We start from the raw sequence: 22,205 nt of genomic DNA, 5'->3' as shown, positions 1-22,205 counted from the left end.
CATTGTGGAAGTCTGGCTAGGTCCTTCAACTACCTGCTAGCTCCAAAATTCTATGATTTCCATTCAGTGCTCCACCTTTTCCTTTCATATTTGTTCTCCTTAAAGCAATACACAATCGTCTCTCTACTGGTCCCTCTTCCTCTCCATGGAGCCCTCCATTGTAGCCACGGTGATCCTGCTAAAATATGAGTCCAGTCATGTCATTCTGCTCCTCAGAACTTCAAAATCTTGGCCTTTCACTTGGAATAAAATCCAAAGGCCTCACCAGGACCTCAAGGCTTGACATGGTTCGGCTGCTGGCGGCTGGCTAACCTTCTGACCTCCTTGCCTACCATCCTTCTCCTCACTTCCCATGTTCCTGCCACGTGAGTCTCCTTACTGCCCCCAAATATCCCAAACCAGCTCTCACCCCAGGACCTTTGCACTTGCTGCTCCCTCCACATGGAGGGACTCTGCTGAAATCTCGCTTTTCAAGAGAAGCCTTCCTTGATAGTCTACCCCAAACAGCAGCGCCCACCAGCCTCCATGTCCTCTTAGCCCTTCACTTTTCCTCTTAACACCATCCCAGACACGGTGTTACTTCTGTGATGGAACATGATACAGACTTATTTCACAGACTCTCCCATTTGTACACCCCGTGAGGGCAGGGACACGCCTATCTTGTTTACTGCTACAACCTCAGCACCCAGACATTGCCTGGCATAAACAGGCATTAAATACATGTTTTAAAAATCATGTGAATGAGTGTTTAAACAAGTGAAATCATCACTGTAGACTCAGAAACTAGATTACTTTCCTAGACATCACCAAAACAGTTTTTAGATGAATTTCACCAGTGGTGATAAAAAAAAAAAAAAAAAAAGCCGGACTTCATCTTAAGTTGTTTCCAGCTTTTCTTTTCTCTCACTCTTCTAATTTTCATTGTTCTAATTCTTTCTGAATTTGAAAGCTCTTTATTTCATTTTATTTACTGTTCTTTGTATCATTAGGACACAGCATTGAGTACACATAAGAAAGATGTTATAAATGCCTCAGATCACTGAAGAACTTTTCTTTTGGTTGCAAAAACTAAAATCCAAAATTAGTTGCCTTCTCCCATGCTCGCTGGAACTATTTAACCACAGAAGAAGTCCTCTGTCTGACCCAACACAATGGAGCTCCTCTATTTTGCGCTCATCTCAACCACTTCAGGTGACTTCACACTGATTCCACACGGCTCTTCCGGCTCTGAAAGTCTGGGAACTACTGCCATCTGCTGGCTGACTTGAAAACTACTGCCATCTGCTGGATGACTTGGTGCTTCTTCCTGAGTGGCTATTGCTGGTCATTCCCTAATGCTTGTGAATCTCAGAATCCTCTTTTGGCCTCTGGAATCCCGTTATGATCACATGATCAAGACCAGTGATGGGTGAAACAGTCCACTGGGCCAAAACAGAGACATAATTGCATTTTTAAATATGGTAGATGCTAGGGTTGGAATTCAATGGCAGCACTCATCTATGTTTAAGGTAGGTCTCTGACTCTTCATACCAGTAGGAATGAGAAGCAGAGACCACCCTAAAATTCCAACGTGAGGCCCAAACTTAGAGATAGATCCTTACAGCAGATGACATTTTTTTCTTTTGAAATAAAGACTTTATTTCAAAAGGTATATACAAACATTATGTGTTAGCTACTATTCAGTGTAATATAGGCTAATTGCTAAATTAGTGAATTACCAAGTGAGAGACTTGAGTTTTGAATACCATCCATGTTGCTGACTGGCTGTGCATGTCAGTCTGGCCACCGAGAAACATAGGGAAAAATAATGAAGCTGGCCTACTCTGCTTTGAAGAGATACCAGAAGAGTAAATATAAAGTTGGACAACCAAAAGACAAGCAAAGTCACCATCAAGAAGCCTATCTTTGGCTATACTAGTGAAATCATCTAAATATCCATCCATGAGGAATTAGTTAAATAAATGTGGTAGACCATTACAATGGAATACACTTGTTATTAAATTTTATCATGTAGGTCTACATTTATTTATATTTAAAGATGTATACAGTATTTTCTTGCACAGAAAATAAGCATATTTACTTTTTCTCATCATTACATTAAAAAGAAAAACAATTCTAGAAGATATAATATACCAAAATGTTAATAGTGGTAATATCTAGATGCTAAGATTAGAGATAATTTTCATCTTGATTTTTTAATACGTTTTATGTTGCCTAAGATTTTTTCATTAATAATAATAATAATAAGCATTATAGAGCACAACAAACTTTTTCTATTTAGGGACAAGAAAGATGCTATTTCTGTTTTGCAATTATTGCAATAGTTTCCTTAGTTTTCCTGTTTTTGGCCTTGCCCCTCTATAGTCTAGTAAGAGTAATTTTGTTAAAACCTAAGTAAGATCTTTTCGCTCCTCTGGTCAAGCGCCTCCAACCTTCCCAGTCTTATCTCTGAGAAAAAGCCAACTCCAATGGCTTCAGGTGGCCTCCGGGGCCCTAATCAGGCTTTGCCAGCTGTGCCCTCCCACTCGCTGACCTCACCTCCTTCCACTCTTCTCCCTCAGAGCCCCTCTCCACACTGGCCTTCTTGCTCTTTCCTGAACATCCCTGAAGATCTGATTCTTTAGAGCAAAGGAGTGCCACTGACTTCAGGAATCAAGTACGAAAAGGTAATCGCCAAACCGGGCTCTTGTTCAGGATCTGCCACTAAGTGACTTTGAGAAGGCTGCTGAGTCAGTCTGGGCCTCAGTTTCCCTATGTGCAAAACAAGGAGGTATGTCCTTTCCAGCTCTATGAGTTTATAAAGCCCCAATCAATAAAAATGTGGCCATGAGGCCTCATTACCTCCTGTATTCAAGGCAATATGCTAAATACACAAAGATGGATGAGAAGTCAGTCTGTGCCCTAAATCTATAAAAGACCAAAAAATAATTCATATATTTTAAATCTGTGTAGGAGGCACCATTCTATTATTCTACAAGATGAAACTCTTATTTATTGTGGTGGGTTCCTTCCCTCTGTTCCCTCACATCTACCCTCTGTCTTTCTCTACTCTGCCCTGTGCCCTGGGAGGCTGACCTGTCTGGCTTCCAGTGTGTTCTGTCCATTGTGAAGCACCAGCCAGAGAAAGAAGGAGGGAAGAAAAGGAGTCAGACTATTTATTCCCCTAACTTCTACCCTGTGAAGTTGTCATGAGACACAAGTCTGAAGGTCACAGCTCTTGCCCGGTGGCCTCCCTATCTGTCCAGATGGTGAAAATTGCTCCTGTTGAATTCCTTCCACCTGCCCAAACTTTTGCAAACAGTCCCTTCATTAAACTTGTTTCCAATCACCCAATTGCCTGTGCCTCTACTTCCTGCTAGGAGCCTGATGACACCTAAGATCATAAGAAAAGTCATCTTTTCTCCTGCAGTTGCTTCTTACTTGCACATATTTGTACCCATGTGTTTCATATTTGGTTGCATAATCAGAAGAGATCCATCAGACTCAGCCAGCATGCGCCGGGTCCCGCCTACACATCTGTCACCTGTTAAGCTGATTTCACATACCTCCTCTCTCTGTGCTAAACCACAGTTGTGGTCCTCCTCTCTCATCAAAGAACCTAAGTGATTCAGAAATTTAGACACTAAGAAACGATCCCAATGGAAAACTATAAAAGCAAGAAGTGCTTCAAAGGAAAGAACAGAAAAGATTAACCATAAAATGCCGAGTATTAAGGAAAGAGAACAAAATGGATAATAAAGTAAATAGAAGAGAAGAAAGGGAAAAATAGTTGAGATATTTGTGTGTGTGTGTGTGTGTGTGTGTGTGCATGAGTGCATATATCACCTCAGTATAGTAATGTTTAAAAATCCATGGAGTGGAATAAATAGTATACGGTTGTGCATCCTGTGTCCTCTAAATATTACCCGACTGAACAGATGCTCTGGTTGAAACCCGAGCACTGTGATTCCTTTTCTTTGGAAAACTATATTTTCTTATCATTTGCTTTAGTCTTTCTTCTCTATCTAGCTAGAGGGGGTAAAATATTTTGTACTGATTCTAGGTAAATGTATGATAATGTAAGATGCACAGAGGCCTCAGAAGAGCAATTAATAGGTGGCGGGTATTTAAACAGCAAAGTGAATCATTCCCTTTAGAGCCAATAAAGTTGAGCAAATGAAAGTTACTCAGATTTACAGGCATCGGGGTATTAGCAAATCAATAGAGCGATTACCATAGAGGAGACCCTGAATGTAAAATCACATTTGAAGTTATGTTTATGCACAAGTGCATACTTAAAATGCAGGTTTGTACAGGCTATGAGTGAAACAAATTATTTGTTCCTCCTCCTATTGTCTTTTTTTTGTCTTACATTCTAAAGATTTACACATCCGTGAAGCTCACCAATTTATGGGCCTGTCCCAAGCTCCTGGAGTAATGGGGAGCAGAGCAACCTCCTCCTCAGCTTTCTCTTTGTCTGTCTCTGATAAGAGCAGCACAAACCTTTCCAAAGCAGCTGGGTTGCAGGCTCTCCAGGTCTCTTACTTGAGAACATTTATGTGAAAATTAAATCACAGAAATCTCTACCAAGGGGACACTTGATTAGCATGCGCTAATTGATTCCTTCCAAGCTTGAAAAAGTTGCTATGTAAGAGGGATTTACCAAATTTCCTACAAAGATTCTTAAAATTTGGGGGGAAAAAAGCCCCAGCAATATTACACACAAGTCCTCACACTACGGCCCACGGGCCAAGTCCAGCCTGCTGCCTCCTGTTTTTGTACACGAGCTAACAATGGTTTTTACATTTTTAGGTGGTTAGGGAAAAGTTTAAAAAGAATAATTTTTTTATGACACGTGAAAATTCTAAGAAATTCAAATTTCAGGGTCCACAAATAAAGTTTCTTTGGAACACAGTCATGCAAATTCATGTATTTATTGTCGATGGCTGCTTTCGTGCTACAACAGCAGAGTTGGCCTAAGAATTCTAAAATATTTACTATTTCGCCCTTTACAGAAAACTTTGCTAACCCCTAAGTAAATGGTTAATTTTGGAGAGATTAAAAACAAACAAATAAAAGCTAGAGGCATAACACTGTAACTCTGTGGAGTTTTTCTTTTCTTTTTTTTTTTTTTTTCCTTTTGTCTGAATCTAGGATGTGCTTAACTGGTGAGAGATAAGAAATTTTATTGTTATCAAACTACATTGTGTCTTGCAGTTTTAATTCTCCAATGTCTGATCACTGCAGTTTTTCAAAACTAACCAACTAAACGAAGGAATGCAGGAAATGCCACCCCAAAATATGCCACTTTGGTATGCCAGTGACTCCCAACTGAGGGCACCTGGGGAGCAGCAAATGCAGGGAGAGACAGGCTTCCCCTGAAGTCTCTTATCTGCCTAAAGACAGCTCCTCCAAAAGGAAGGCAACATCCCCTCCCCAGGAATCTCCACAACCAGATTAACCACTATCACAGGAGAGGAGGGGGGCGGGCACCACACCCACACAGACTTTGTCACAGTCTGTCACCTATTCTTCAGAAGGCTCATTCATCTTTCCCCCAAATCATTTCCTCTCCCCTAAGTCACCTACATCCCCCACCTCTCTCCCCTGTGTATGAGCTTCCAGATCTCAAGGGGATTGGGGGGTTATTCACTTTTCTTTCACGTGGTGCCCCCATGCACCTTACAAAGTCTGTACCTTTTCTCCTGTCCCGGAGGGCGCTGAGACGTCATGGGGATTTTGGAGCACACCCTGACTGCTTCTGACCCATCCCTAGAACATGCTACACCTTCTGGCTCCACTTGCTTCCCCTCTGCTCACTGCTGTGGCCAACTCAGGCCATTGGTACCAAACAGGAGCCCTTACTTGTGACTGGGGATAAAGGAAGTCTGTTAATATTTTGTGGCGATGTATGTGACAGCATGTACCTAGCGTGCTCAAGCTAATCTCTGGGGACACAGTCAGGCAAATAAAAACACAGGCCCAAATCTGGGAGCAAAACTAGGCAAAGGCCAGACTGACACATAGACACTCGCGTGACAAAGGGTATAAACAGATACACAACCAGCAACAGCTGCACCGAGGAAGCAGGAAGGCGTGGAGAAGAGAAGTGGGTGGGAAGGGCGAGCACAGGGCAACAGCGTGGGATCAGATTTATTGCAGAAATTTGACGGATTTGAGCCAGGGTGGGTTTGTCTCAGCTCAGTGGATGAGAGGACATTTCTGCAACTGTAGAAGAAAACAGATTATGGGGAGAAGAGTATGGCAAAAGCCAAACCAAAACTAAACATCTCTCTTAACTTCCCTATGCAATCCCTGAGGACCTGAGACCACAGTTAGACTTATTAGGACCAGAGGAAAAAGATGGCATGGAAAAGTTAAAGCTTATTCTAATGATCAGGAAAGAACATGGGAGTAAACTGAAGGCTTGTTTTGAAAGAGGGTTAGAAAATGTCTCTGCCTTCATCACCTCTCTGAGCAAATCGTACTCTCTTCATCGCTAGACTCTTTCCTCCAAGGCTTCCTTTCCATCCTTACTGCCTTGAATTTAAATTCACTGGATTTGCATTCTCCCCTCTTTCCTTCCTCCCTCCTTTACTCTATTTATTTACTTTTTCCTTATTGATGCCACACTGCAATTCTGGGGGTTCCCCTTTGCCTGTGAACCTTGCCAATGGGAAATTCACTTCTGGCCTCGTGGGCTTCTAAACCAACTTTTTCCTTTCATCTTGCCTTTGAATTTCCCAAACAGTAGCAGTAGGGAGTTATCCAGCCTCCAAAGTAGTCACAGGCTCTTGGCTTGTTAAGTCACATTCACTCATTCACGGAATCAGTATTTCTTGAGCACTGACTTTGTATAGGGTGTTGGGCACACAGCACTGAATAGGTCATTCCAGTTCCAATGTGGAGTTTATCCTGGAGGGGAGATGCACGTAATAAAATGCACAAAATAGTCTCAGGCAGCGAAAGTGCTATGCAGAAAATAAGGCAGGGTAATGGGGTTGAGATAACAGAAGCCTGTCTGAGGAATTGACATTGGTCAAGGGTCTGAAAGAAGAAAGAGAGGAGGGGGTCACGGTCATGGAAAAATCTGGGAAAAGGGAGTTCCGGGCAGAAGACATAGCAGGTGTCAAAGCCCTAGGGCAGGAAAGGCAAAATGGCTTTCGCTAGGAACGGAAAGAACACCTGCTAGCGACTGCCCCAAGATACCAAATTCCTTTCAGTGAAGAATTTATTGGTTCTACCTCTCCGTGTATCACGAGGATAGAACCCTGGAAACTAAACGGTTTGGGGTGGTAGGACAAAATCCCATCCCCAGGGGAGGTTATATGATCCTAGAGTTGATCACCCATGTGAGTTATTTTTAATTAATTTTTTTCTTTGAAAAAAAGAAAGACATGTGATCTTTTTATTCCTGCCATGTCTATTATTTACTGCTCAGGCATTTTATCGCTTGCCTTCATCCTTTTTGATTAAACTAAGCTTCGATCCCAGTGAGTTAGTGACCAACAGATGAGGTTAATAGACATCCTGCAAAGCCCAGTTCTGTACACCAACTGCCTCATTTACAAGGCCAAAGGCAAAGTATATGCTGGTGTTTCTTTCTTGCAGGAAAAAAACACAGCAGGTTGGGGTTAAGGAGTGAGAGATCAGATTGTGATTTTGGTTTTCTTTGTATTTCCTCACAGAGACAAAAGAGGAGCTGATTTGTGCGGAAAGCCTCCCACGAGAGGATGGAAGTACATGTAGCTACAGAGTAGCATCATAATTATTCAAGGTCACCAAAGGGATCCTCATTCTCACTACAGGACCTGGACACTAAAGTCTTGATTGTTTCCTTCCTGTTCTACTTGTAATTTTGTGGAGCTAAGATGTGGACATTGCACACACTTCTCAACACTTCACCGAAACCACCAAAGCCATCCTTCTTCCTCACTTCAGCTGAGCTCTAGTTAATGACATCATCAGGCCCTGGCTTTCATTAACTACCTGCAGGAATGTCTTCCAATTGCCCCATTAAGCAATTAAGTTGCTAATAGGGTCTGGCAGTAATAGGCCCAGTGGGAAGTAAACGCTTCCCTGGTTAGTGGGGCTGAAGTATTAACTTTCCTTACCAAAGAGGGTGAGTTTAGGCCCAAGATAAACCAGCCACAGGAGAGACCCACGAGTGCATGTGTGGGGTGGGATCTAAGGGTTCTCATTGAGCATTTGAACATTGTGTTCTGAAGCTGACTGTTCAGGGAGCAAAATGGGCATCAAGTTGAGCAAACATCCACGTAGACAGGGAAGAGTGGGAGCAACGAGAATGGGCTCACAAAGTCATTCAGGTAGTGCTCAAAATATTGAACTGCCTTGGTTTGGGTCCAACAAAAAGGTTGCTGGCTAAAAACTACCAGAGCTATACCGATGGATGCATACGGGTTGACTTTCAGCCCTCATATACATTTCACTCCTATTTCTAAATGTGTAATGTACTTCACAAGTTTTAAAACTAAAAAGCAACCAAAAACCAAATCAACTTTAGAGGTTTTATTCTGTGCTGGCAGAGCTTCCTTAGTCCATATATTCCACACGGACTGTCCCCTGTCCTTTATCTAATTGTTGACCTTAACCATTCTCATGCCACTTTGCATTAGAACAATAATAACCTTAATCTGCATCTGACTCGGGGAAGTAGCTCTGCAGGCAGCCAGACCCAAGTTCAAATCCTGCCTTTACATTGATCAGTCTCAGCAAAATATGTTACCTTTCAAAGACTCGATTATTTTTAATCTGTAAAAAGGGGATACTATTCCTCCAGCACAGGGTTTCTGTGAGGATGAAATGAATTTCATAGGCAAAGTGCTCAGCACAATGTACAGTGCCTGGCTTTCCCAGTGGTAGCTCTGATACTTAGAATTTATAATTCAGATAGTGCTATATGGTAATTCGGTAATTGTATGTACAGAAAAAAGTGTTTTCGAAGCAAAATAATAGTCTAAACCAACACCAAAATAAGAAATATGAATTTGTGCCAGAATAAAGTGTTTCCTAAAACATTATAAGCGATCAAGAGAAAAACCACAATTGAAATGCTAATGATAACACATTCTTATGTATTTATGAAACAGGTTATCTAATAAATTCTATTCCTGATTTGAGTAACCATATACACCTAGAAAGAGTAAAATTATATTTACTTCAAAATATTTCATACCTGAGAGTTTTCACTGAATTCGCATGGCTTTGTCCACCTCCACTGCACACAATTACTTTGAAATTATAAAATTTCACTTCACATAAGAGACCAATTATCATAAAAATGTTACATATCTGTAAAGCACTTTCACATACCTCATCCTACTTAATCCAGAAAACTTAGATCCAGCAATGGGGAAATAATGATCAGAAACTCCAAGACCAGACCAGTATTTCCAGAAGGAACAGCGTGAGAGATGCCCCAACCCACCTGTCCTTCCCCAACTCCAGTCTCCACACCCATAACCAAGGTCAGCAAGAGCTGTTGCATTTCCTCTTGCTTCTCCTTTCCTGACTCCACGGAGAGGGGATACGAAGGGATAGATGGAAAGAAGTAAGCATGGGGCAGCTCACAAAACGGGAGAGGAGTCCCGTGTTGGGGGAGGTGGGTGGGCACACAGGCTGCCCGCTCAGTTTGTAATACGAAAAGACAAACCGTTTCAAAGTACGATCAGCCCCTATCTTCTGTTACCCTAATTTTTGGTCATATATCACAAAATTCAACCAAAGATTAAAGGCTCGACCTCTTCCAGCAAGAATCAAACCAGGCCTGCCTTTGGAATAGCATTGTCAGCATTTCTTCTAGACAGAAAGAGCTTCATCCTCGGCATGAGCCTGGGGAGTTTTAGCTTCTAAATTCTAAAGGAGAAGAGTGAAACAACTGATGGGTGATCATACTTACAGCGTGAATGGATGTGTGTTCGGAGGTGTGGCCTCACTACCCACCCTGACAATTTAATCTGAAGGAAAGGGACCTAACATTCAAGGTTAGGATAAGGGTTATTTTCAAAAGAGCCAGAATTTCTAGGACTTGGGGAACCTGGTGAATCTCTGCTCTTGAAAACAGCAGTGGTCTTGGAAGTCGGCTCCGTGGGTGTTTTATGAGCAGAAGGGAGAAGTTTATTGAGATCCACCAACCAATAAAAACAGGGCTTTGTGCCGGCCCCGCGGAACGCCAGCTACCACCGCCAGGCTTTCTCCTGAGAGTTCCTTTGCTGGGTACAGAGGACCCGGAGAAGCAGCAGAGCCCTTCTGGAGGACTTTATTGGCAAAACTGAAAAGATTAGTCTTCAAACAAAAAAGTGCCAACGTTTCAGTTGTGAGCTTTTCAACTACACAGAGTTCTGGGTTTAGGTAAACGTGACTGCCATTTCCAAAATACAAAATTTTCTAACCTGGGCTGGGCTTGGCAAGGCAGTCTAAGCCCGTGCTAATCCAAGCGTGGTTCTTGACATCCTGTGGGAGCTTGTTAAACCCCAGAGCAGACACAGAATCTGACTGTTAACAAAATCCCCCGGTGATTTGATAAACACTGGCCTAAGCTGCCCCGAGTCCCCAGAGAGGCACTGTGAGAACCAACGCCATTGGTGAGACCCCCAGCTAGAGGTCAGCACTCCAGCGACATCTTCGATACTTCCTAATCAATCACTCAGAGGGCTTAGTGTTGCTTGAACGTCCTCGAATTGCAGGCGAACACTAACCCTGAAGAGTCGGGGGCCTTAGTCTTTTCTCCTATGGTTTAAGATGAACTCATTTTCTCAAAAGATGAAAGGGGATGGAGAAGGCTGCATGTCATTTTGCTACGTGGTCTGTTCTGTGATTGTGAAAGAAAACTGACCTCAGACTCCCCAAGGATGATGCAAAAATAAATCTCCTGCCGACCTCCCGGACCCAGAAACAGCCTGTGTCCCTGTTGAGAGCCTCTAACTTCCAAAGGGCTGGGAAAACCACAGGAGGAAAGCCCGGTTGGCCCCCTCCCGGGCTGTCCTTCTGCAGGGCTCCAAGAAACCGCAGTCAAGCGGGACCTCGTGAGGCGACCCCAGCATGCAGCCACATCTGCCCTTCAGAAGGGCCACGGTACTCACAGAGGGTGCGGACGGTGTCGCTGGGCCAGCTGCGGGGGCTGGGGCCATGGGAATTCATTGCCCTCACGGCAAACTGGTAGTTGGTGTCTGGATGGAGGCCCTTGATAACCATGGAATCCATCTGGATCTGCTCTTGGATTAAGGTCCAACGCTTGTCGAAATCTGGCCTTTATTGATTAAAAAAAAGAAGAGGCAGTAGTTCAGAAATACCAGAGGGAAGGGAAGCTAGCTGGCTCTGCAAACCAACAGCATTTAAACTACTTAAACTCTGGAAGCAATACTCATAAAAATGAGTTAACATTTCCTATCTGAAAGTGATCCTGATTTTAAATCATAAGTCATCATTTGTAAGTCCCTGCCAATAAAAGCAAGTAGATCATATTTAGGGCCAGTTTTAAACGCTGTTTTAAGACCATCCACTTTTCCTAGCACAGCCTTGACTACCATGAAAAGGTCCTCACATAGGAATTCATTTTCAAGGACTCTGCCTTCCAGATGTTTCGTAAACAAGGCTCTCTTTGGCAGTCCCCATCCCCAGAGGTCAGAAGAGCACAGATTCCATCTATCCACAATCTGTTCACAAAATAAACAAATATAAGTTTTATAGGGTGACTAATTGCATGAATTGCCATGGGAAAACCCAAGAAGGATCTGTACATGGACGTTCTTACTCCTAACAACTTGTACAACTGTGCCTACTTGCTGAGTTTTCACATGTCCTTCCTAGCACCCTGTCTATGGAGAAGGCAGACCTTTGCTTACAGCTCTCATCTGGGAGGCAGTATACAGAAGGGAAGAGTGCAAGTTCTGGAGTTGGAGAGAGCTGAGTTCAAATCCTGCCTCTAATACTTAACTAGCTTCTACTTCTTCAAAATTCAGTTTTCCCATCTGTAAAATAGGAATAATAAAAGCATCTACCTAGGAGGACTGCCAAAAATATGAAATGAGGTATATATCCTCAGCATAGTATCTGGTATCATATTGTAAACACTCAGCAGGTGCTAGCCATTATGTAACGGACTTAACTCTCAGAGCTAACAACCCCTGGCTTCCTGCTTACTCTATACCTGCAAGCTCCAACAGGGTGCCACTAGCCCACATGGCGAGTCAGCACTTGAAATGTGGCTAGTCTGAATTGAGATGCACTGTAAGTGTACGTGTACACTGGATTTTAAAGAAAAAAAAAAAGAATGTAAAATATATCAACAATTTTTCTATTGGTTACATGTTGAAATGAAAATAGCTTGCATACAGTGGGTTAAATTATATCATTAAAATTAATTTCACGTGTTTCTTATTACCCTTTCAGTGCTACTATTAGAAAACGTAAACTTTCATGTAGGCTTGCACTGTATGTCTATTGGGTAGTGCTGCTCTATGTGGACATCCTAGTGGCTGGCGAGAAAAAGGGCATTCCAGGTAATAAGAACTACAGGATAAAACTTGGAAATGATTGTGCACAGCCTTGGGACAGTGCAAATGGCCTCAGTGCGGTGAAGGTTTTGTGTTAATAGCTAATAAATCAAGTGCTTTCAAAGTACCAAGCATCGTTCGAATATCTTAACTCATTTACTTCTCACAGCTACCCTGGGCAAAGGTACTAATATTAAACACACATACCCCACCTTTTTTTTTTTTTTTTTTTTTTTTTGCAGAGGAGGAAACTAAGGCACTGGATAAATAGGCAAGTAACTTGCCCAAAGTCACATAGCTGATAAATGATGAGGCCAACTCTGATTGATGGGATGAGGTTGGATTAAGAAATCCTTCCTATTGGATGAAGAATTGGGGTGACAGTAGGGGGTAGGGGGGTTATTCTCCACCCTTCAGCTTGCTCCCTGGCTACCTCTCAGTTATTCTATGGTTAAACATTTCTGCTTATAAATGTTGAGAGGAAGGCAGGAAGCAAAAAGTTTGATGTTTGTCCCTGATGAACAACCTACCAGGCAAAGAAATTGGGACTGATTTTGCTAAAAGGAGATGCCTGGATGAACCACAGATTTCTTTAACATGTGCCCACCTAGTTTTTGATTAGCAGGAATTGCTGAACGCCAAACCCAATCCCTTAAACCCAGTATGGATGCTTCCTCAGGATCACCATGCTGAGTAGTAGTTTGCTGCCTGTGTGGAAAAGCAGAGTTCACAGGGTAAGCCCGTGGACATGGCAGGGCTGGCTTCTCCTTCCTGACATTCTTTCCCTAAAGGTGTGCTTCTCATGTAAACTAACTTTATCATCAAAGAGAAAACCTCAGTGAGTGGAATGAAACACATTTACAAACTCAAATTAGAACAAAATCCCTTCACAGAGGAAAGCCACAGGGCATCCCTAAAAGTAAAGTCAGAAAAGATGTGATCTTTAGATAAAACTCTCCTGTTATCCTTTGCTAAGCTTCCCTTGTGATATTTATAGAGGAAATAACTCCTACCTGGTCTCAGAATGGGCTGTTATTTACCCAGGGCCACCTGCAAATATCTGCAACAATCTTCATGTAAAAATTACAGTAAAACAAAAAGGAGATGATTTTGTATGTGTTGTTCATTTAATGTAGGAAAGAAAACTCTATTTTCAGCAAATAAGAGATTGAAGCCATTAACATTTAACTTCATTATATAGAGTGGGAGAAGGAAGTTCACAGAGATTGAATACCAGTTCAAAACCTTTAACATTTTGTCTCTGATCTCATTATGGGTTTTTCATTTCAATGCTTTTAGAGTCTCTTAAGGTACAAAAGTGCAAAGGTGAGGTTGAGAGAGAGAGATAACCAGGCAAAAGTATTGTCTTAAATCATCCTCAACAATAGCTTTATCTTTTTTGACTAAAGAAAATCACTTTATCCTAACTGCAAAGTCGGATCACCATAGCAACACTATCTCAGCAATTTTTCCAACAATGAAAAGGCTACTGGGGAGAAGTTGAGAATGTGCTGCCACCCTTGGTAAAGACAGACGGCCACCAGCAGGGCATGCACTTCAAGCACTTTGCCAAGTAGTGGGGTAGGGTTGGGCCAGGCACCCTAAACCTCAGCCCCTGGGAGGTGGCTGGGCAGGGGAGTTTGGATGGGCCACAGACAATGTGGCCAGCAGTGGCTACTCAAAACCCAATTCGTTGATCCAAGTACTCAAGGCTCACTGGTTCATTTTATCACTCACCATTGGCAATGTTAGAATCCAGCCTGGTTATCAGAGCTGGGTGGAATCTTAGAGATCATTTGGTCCAAGTGTCTGAGGACTCTCAGAACTTGTATGCAAGATTTTATATGTGAACACTTGATTCTCAAAGTCAATCATGATCTCAAAAGCTGTAAGAGCACTGACCTGGTCTAGTCTCATTCTACTCATGCAGACACTGAAGGAAAATAATTTACCCAAAGTCACAGAGCCACTGTATGGTATTTCTTTGTTTCATCCCCATTCTTGTATTCTGACCACCTTGCCCATTGCCGATCTCAACCTTAGTGAATCAATCTTAGTGATCATTTTTCTTGGTACCCTCAAATCCCATAGGTGATCTTAGGCTAGTCAATTGGCAAGTGACTAATGGTTCTCAACCAGGCATCTATCACAAAAGTTATATTCTGGGAGGCTCCATGGAAGTATAAACACAGTTCCATTCTCAGGGAGTTTATAATCTAATTGGGGAGATAATACGTGTCAGGATCAGTGCAGAAATAGGCCATTCAAGGGTTGGCAGGAAGCCAGTGCAAAATAGCATATTTCAAGAGCTATATTTGATTGGGTCTTTGAGACCTGGAACCCTGAAGAAAGTCTATGAGGACCAGGAAGAACTTAAGAATTTGAATATATAATATTTGGGTTTGGATAACTGAAGAGGGCAACATCAGCTCTGTGTGTGATGTGAATGTATTAAGCATGAACTACATGTGGAGTATCTAAAGGGAATAAATAATATGGATCCCTGATATAAATGGCCATTTCATTTTGTACCCATACAAAAGATGGGTACAACATATAAAAACATTAGCCATTAGAAGGTATATTAGTCTATGGCAGCACCTCTCTGCATATACACATAATCACAGCTTTCCTTATTAACCTCTACTTAACCAACTTGCCAAATTAACCAATGATACACATTTGTTTCCACCAATTGAGCTACTCGCTTATCAAGAGTCAGTTGTGTTTATTCCTTAACCTACCTGTGACCTGTGTGTTGATTTTATTGTGATTGTCATTTAATTTAATATTATAAAAAACAGTGAAATATGAGTATAAAAATACAAATGATGTACGTGGTTTTGAAAGACTTGATAAAACTGAACCACTAAAAAAATGAATTGCCTCTGAGCTAGGTAAAAGTAAGGCAACTGTTTAAGATTGAGAAAAAAATATAAAATTCTAGAATTCTGCACTCAGCTTTGAAAATGACTTTAAGTTTTTGGTTCACTTGAAACAACTGTAAGTAGAAATTATAGGTGGTTTGGGCAAGAATATCAGTGGGGCACCACAATCAGCGGATCCACTTTTTTAAAAAAAGATCTTAGCCCTATAATAAACGAGTGGTGAACTGATGTACATTTATAGAATTTATCTAAAAATAGAATGTCTAAGGTGTTATGCATCATTTAAAATAAATGATTTCTGATTTTAACTGACTTTTAAAAAATAACTCTTATCAACAATCCCAACAATAAATATCAGGTGGGGACTTCTAAGGTAAGTGAATGAGCAAGGATATTGATATATACATATTTATACCCAAGATATACAGGTGTTTGTGTGCAAGCACACACACCCTCTTGTCATTCCTCAAGGTCCTTCTCAGGACGGAGTCACATCCAAAAGAACACAAAATCAGACTCTGAAACTCCTTGAAAGGCCTTACTGAAGGTCTTTTGAAAAAATGAGAAAGACTAATTGCATTTCCTAGATGTTCTGCCTCTATCCCAAATAAATGTTGAAAAATATTTAGTGACTAATGTTGGAATGGGTTTCGAAATTATTAGCCCGCCTGGAGTACAACATGTCTCCCAGAGACTCAGATGGGTAAATTGGCAAATGAAAATATGGGAAGGATTTTCTAAGAACAATACAAGTGGGTAAGGAGAAGAAAAATCTGATAGAGAGAAAAAAAAGTCCTCAAGGTAGTAAAGAAGGCTGAGCTGTGCTCCCTCACCTTTAATTGGAAAACGTCTATGGAAATGTTAAAAACAGAAAAGAATATCTCAGTCCAAACTCAGAAGAAGATTTATAACAGGTTGTATTTAAAATAAACAGAAGAATTTTAGGGAATATACATAGTTGCCTGGGACGTGACCTCCCCAAATAAAGTGCATGGCAGAGTAAAAATTCAAAATTATCTCAATATATAGAAACAAAATGACAAAGTCGACTCAAATGAAATTTAGTAGGATGTATATAAAATTTTTTAGGTTTTTTTAAAAAGTCACTTGCATCAAATAAGACAGAAAAAACCTGGTGTTAACAAAAATCTGTGGTGGGAGGGTGGGGGCATACATTCGGACTTTAAAAATTGATCTTAAGATCAATATGAATTCTCAGGACCAGCTGCTATTGAAAAGGCCCAGTGCCCATATCCTAGAGAGAGGTGGTTTTCTATGTTGATCACTCAGGGGGAGGTGTTCTAGACACTTCTCCACTTGAGTCAGAATTCAAAGGGCTGGTACTGCTTGGCTTGGGTGGAGACGGCCTAGCAAGCACAGGGAAGTGTCTTTAGATAAGAGAGAGATCATGTGTCAAATAAAGATGGTGTAGATGCCTTCTGTGTTTTCCATATTGAACTAGGAGGCTCAGTGGTTCCGTACAGAAAAGCTAGTGGTGGGAAAACCCTTCCACGGCAATTAGAAGTGGTTGACAAGGAAGCTGACTGCCTCAGAAGAGATGAGCCTTGTGTCAATGGCTGTACTGCAGCAAAATTAGGTGGCCATCCATCAGGGATGCCGACGTAAGAGTGACTTCTTGAACAGGGTAGGAGGCTGGACTTAGTTTAGTGTCTCTTGACCTCAACCCACAGTAAGAAATATATTTTTCTATAGTAACCCGATATCCCTATACATACAAATACGCAAGTTATGTATGTGATTTATATAACAGTACAAAGCTGAAAAAATGTTTCAAGAAAAAATGATTAACCTTACTGTGTTATTCATGTTGCTCTTTTCTTTCTCTCCTTTATCTTTCATTTATTGTCCTTTTTTTTAAAAAAAAAAAAATGCTGGTAAAAGCCTACTAAAGTGATGTCACCACTTAACTGAAGTATTGTGGCCCATAACTTGAAACACACTGGACTAGACCTTCTTCTCCTAGAACACTTTATATGGCATTTCCAACTCTAAAATTCTAAGAACAAAGAAAGGCAGTGTCATCAGCCATTGAGAGGAATCTATTATGTGTACTTTAATCAAATATCCAAAAATTGGCAAATGAAGCCTGTTGAACTTCAAACATGCTCTAGATACGTCACACCCCAGAGCTCTGTTTTCACATGTTTTTGAATGATCCACAGGAAGACACACACTGGGCATCATGACTCAGTAAACACCACATACACACATACATGCACACATACAACTGAAACACGAGTTTCACAAAGTAATTCTTATTTTATCATAATGCGTGTGATGACCTCTTGTATTTTCTTTTCTATTTCACTTTTGAAAACCTGTTGGTCAGACCACTCAACCAGTTTCATGACTTTCTAATGAGTCACCATGCATAGTTTTGAGAACCCCTGTTTTAGAAAGTTGGAGGTCAAGAGTGAAGCTCAGGCATGTGACAGGCATTAACTAGGAAACTGGGCTAAAAGAGGTTAAATTGTGCTAGGAAAATACTTTTGAGAGTGGAATTTGTTGGAGCAGAAAACTGTCCTCTAGGGGATATAGCAGAACATTCAGAATGGCCTTGACAGTGAAGGCCACTCCACTGGCCTGAGAGGGAGGGGGCTAAAAGTCTAATTATAGTACAACCAGACGTGTGTGGCCTCTTTCCATCAACACTGACCCTATCATCCCACGACTGAATGTTTTCTGGAGGTCCTTGGATTATTGGATGGCTCCTTTTCTAAGTATTTTCTCTCATATTATTCCTTCTAAGCATCATCTCAGAAAGAGAATTAATAAGACTTTCCTCTGGACTATCCCATGCCTTGAACTTTAATTCTACTATTACAGTGATGATATCACCTTCTAATGTAATTTTATATTTCTGTCTTCCAAACTGGGCTGTGAGCTCAGTGAGAATGGCTACTTTGTCTTATCCATCTCTGTGTTCCTTGAGAAGTCTGCATGGTCTTTGAAAAAAGCAAATACGACCAGCCCCTTTCCTGCTTAGAACCCCCCATAGCTCCCTATTCCCTTCAGTGTACATACGAGCCCCTTCCTAATTCCTTTCTAGGTCTGATCTGTGCTTACCCATCTCTCACCACACAGAGCTCCAGTAAGCAATTCCAAGAACATTTTCTTCCTGCCTCCAGGCCATTGCTTAAGTGGCTTCCTCTGGCCTAAGCCTTTCATGTTGCTTCCTCTCTCCCCCTTTGCCTGGTTATCTCTGATGTGCCTTCTTAGTTCTGATGAGAAGCCTTCTAGACTTTGCAAAACTAGGTCAGATCAAGCTTGTGTTTCCTAGGCCCCTGGCCCTCACCCCTGCCCGTGAGACTCACTCCTCTGAACTATATGTGTCTGCGTTCCCCAGTACACTGTCCAAGGGCAGGGCTGTAGCTTATTCTTCCCTAAATGTCTTGCACACATTTTGCACGTATAAGATACTCAATATACACATGTTTTTATGAGTATAGGCTCATAGTAGGTATTCAATAAAGGGTGGTTGAGTTGAATTAAAGTGTCTTCAGAATTCAACCTTAGGAATAACATGATCCCTAAAGCAGGAATTGGCAAATTTCAGCCAGCTGCCGGTTTTTGTAAGTAAAGTTTTATTGGCACACAACCATGCCCGTTTGTTTAGGTATAATCTATGGCTTTCCTACTACAACGGCAGAGTTGAATAGTTGAAACAGAGTTCATGCAGCTGGCAGAGCACAAAATATTTACTATCTGATCCTTTGAGAAAAACTTTGCCAACCAGCCCGACCTCAGACAACAGTCTTTAACTCAGCTTGCGCCAGTTGGACAGTCTGATGCAGGCTATGAACCCCTTCTCAGAATAATGTTTTTAAGTGCATAAAATAAAATACATAGGTTCACAAAGGAAACCAGTTATATTGAAAAGAATTATAAAAATTAAAAATTATATACTTCTGTATTAATGTATTAAATAAAACCTAGCAAAGTATTTAGTAACTGATCATTTCAAAGTAGTGGTAAACATAACTGGTATTCTGAGATATGGGCAACAATTGTAATAGGATAAGAAAATATCTGTGATTCTAATGGTGACAGAGTCACAGGAATTGTTAACACCACTGTGGCTTGCTATCTACATTAAGTTTTTAAGAAAATGCTATATTTAGGTTGGTGAAACTAAGGATGTAATTTTTTTCCAGTCAAAGTCCAGGGGGTCCAAGGGATCTACAGACTGGTGGTTAAGCACCCTGCTCTGAGAGAAGAGATCTGATCCCATAGATTATCCAGGACGAACACAACAGGGGCAAGAGAAAACCTTGCGCTCAGAAGAACCTCTGATCCCCTGTCAATTTTACAGGCTGGTTTTATGCAGGATTTGCTCTACACTAAATGAATTACAGAGGAAAGTCTCAAAGCACTCAGTAGTCAAAGTTAAAAAAAAAAAAAAAAAAAAAAAAAAGATGTATTATTTGATGGTCAGCTTTCGGCCTTCTTATTTACGAATTGGTTTAACTTAACCAAATGACAAATAGATGGACACAATGGGGGTCATGATAAACTCAGCTGGCAATGTGTGCCAGGTGGGGCAACAGGTTGCACACTTTCATCACAGTTTACAAATGGCTCCCAAAGCTGTTCCACAAGAATTCAATGTATGCCAACTCCCATCAATCTGACCAGGAATTGCATCGGCAATGCCCAGGGTAGGAGGGATTGAGGCTTTAAGAGATGAATTTGTAGAATTATAGGTCCGACTTGTGCAAAAACATTCAGAATAGCCCTTCCACTGGGGCCTGAGTGGAGGGATTTGAGCTTCCAGAATTTCTGGGACCAGCCACCAGTCTGGAAGGCAGTTCTGAGACTTTCAATTTCAAAACTAAAGGTAAAAAAAAGAATTCCTTTGAAACGCCACTTGTTGCCTCTAAGATGAAATCTCAGCTGACGTCCAAGTAAGCCCATTCTTGCGTGCATCTAATTATATTGCCGGTGGTAAGGAAGGCTTATATGTAAACAGCACAACTTCCTAAACACTTTCCTAAAAAGAAGGGGAGATCTTTTTGTTTGCTTTTTACCATTCTCCACCAAATTAACTAATTGCATAAAAACAATTCTTTAAATATTTCCAATTCTAACTTTTGAGGGCTAGAAAATCCACACAGGACTACATGACTCTTAAATATTGTAGTCATTTGCCCAATTATTGCTATATATTCTAATAAAATGCTATGAAGAAATATGGCAATTCACTTATGAAGAGTCCTAAAACATGTTTCCATTCCATACGAAGTAAAATCACAGTGAGAACTTTCAAGCCAGTCGTATACATTTAGGTATTATTTGAAGCTTTACCACATACTGATGTGCTTTTTATGATGAGAAAACACTAGCAATAAAAAACTTTCAGTCCAATCCACGGTGGATTTTATCTGGCTTTTATTTCTGCAGTTGGTAAGGTAGGATACTGATTACTATTGAGGTCTCTACTGGTGGTAAAGCATACAGTGAACCACTTGTGGCTAACACTTTTTAAATTATGTATTTAAAAACAAATAGCTTGTATTGTCGCAATATATTTGCATGTGGCTCAGGTTAAAAGAACACAAAAAATCGTCCACGAGCCACTCTTTTAAGTGCTGCACAGACATCTTTTCATTGTCACAACCTTTCTAAGGTAGCCACTATTATCATCCATATTTTACAGCTAAGGAAAGTGGGGCTTAGCGGGATTAAGCACCTTGCTCAAGGTTGCAGCTAGTTGTTGGCACCGTCTAGATTCAGTGCCATGACTGCCTGTGTCCCGATGCTCGCCAACACCTACTTGACATGGGGTGTTCACTGCATTCGAGGTGTGTACGCCACAGAAGGGAGCAAGTCAGGTGTCGCCCTCACCTTCCAGGAGGAAGACAATCAGGAACCAGTAATTAACGACAAGTACGTGCTGAGTAGTGCAAGTAAACGTTGCAGGTGTACCTAACCTAGTCTGGGCGTGGAGGAAGGTAGTCAGGCAAGGCTTCCTGGAGGAAGTGACGCTTAAGGAGGAATCCTGAAGGATGAACAAGAATTAGCTAAGTAAAGAGGGAGAGAGTGGCAGTCATAAAGACTTACAGCCAGGACAGACACATATATAGGAAAGCGGGAGAGACCCATCATGAAAGCCCTAACAGGTGTAGCTTACATTGATTGAGCACTTACTATGGGCCAGGCACTAAGCATTGCATGTGTGCCAGCTCATTTCATTGCATAATAACCCTATGAGGTAAGTAAATTTTTATCCACATTCTGCTGTCTGAGGCACAGAGAAGTTAAATAAGACATCAAAGATCACACAGCTTAAATGTGGTGGAGACAAGCTTGCACTAGGGAGTCCAGCCCAGAGCCTGTGTGTGAAACCAACAGTCTATGCTGCCTCACCCATATCGTGATGATAGACAATCAGAGTCACAGGACTGTAGATGTCATATGGTCCAGCCTTATTTTACACATAGAGAAACTGAGGACTGGAATTAAGCAACTTCACCAGATTAGAGGGTGGCTCAAAGCTGTCTCTTCTGATTACACGTGTGGACAAACTTAAACCTCAGAGATGACACTATGAATCAGGTTGTAAGACTTAATTCTGAATGAGAACCTCCTTCAACCTTCATAGCTTTTGACCTTGACCATGAGTCAAATCACATCATCCCTTAGAACTATTCAAAGAAAATCCGTGATCTATTCAGCTTCCATTCTGAATCCCAGACTGCTCTTCATTTCCAGTAACAGCCTTTGTAGGGTCACTTCCTGGGAGGACACTAAGTTCATTTGTTACTTGCAGAATAAGGAAGTTTACGATAGGATAGAAAGACCA

At 41.3% G+C, this 22,205-nt stretch overlaps 1 protein-coding gene across 3 annotated transcripts in view; it reads right to left on the bottom strand.

The window, feature by feature from the left end:
• The window catches only part of EGFLAM (EGF like, fibronectin type III and laminin G domains), a 168,185-nt gene that overhangs the window by 59,778 nt on the left and 86,202 nt on the right, over positions 1–22,205 (bottom strand). For all 3 annotated transcript variants that reach the window (XM_069491908.1, XM_069491909.1, XM_069491910.1), the window contains one exon: positions 11,082–11,248. In XM_069491908.1, coding sequence (XP_069348009.1) covers positions 11,082–11,248 — 167 coding nt within the window. The remainder of the gene's footprint in view (positions 1–11,081; positions 11,249–22,205) is intronic.

Source organism: Eulemur rufifrons, chromosome 17 (assembly GCF_041146395.1).
Source record: "Eulemur rufifrons isolate Redbay chromosome 17, OSU_ERuf_1, whole genome shotgun sequence".
NCBI classification, from domain to species: Eukaryota; Metazoa; Chordata; class Mammalia; order Primates; family Lemuridae; genus Eulemur; species Eulemur rufifrons.
This window is presented reverse-complemented; position numbering and strand designations above follow the sequence as displayed.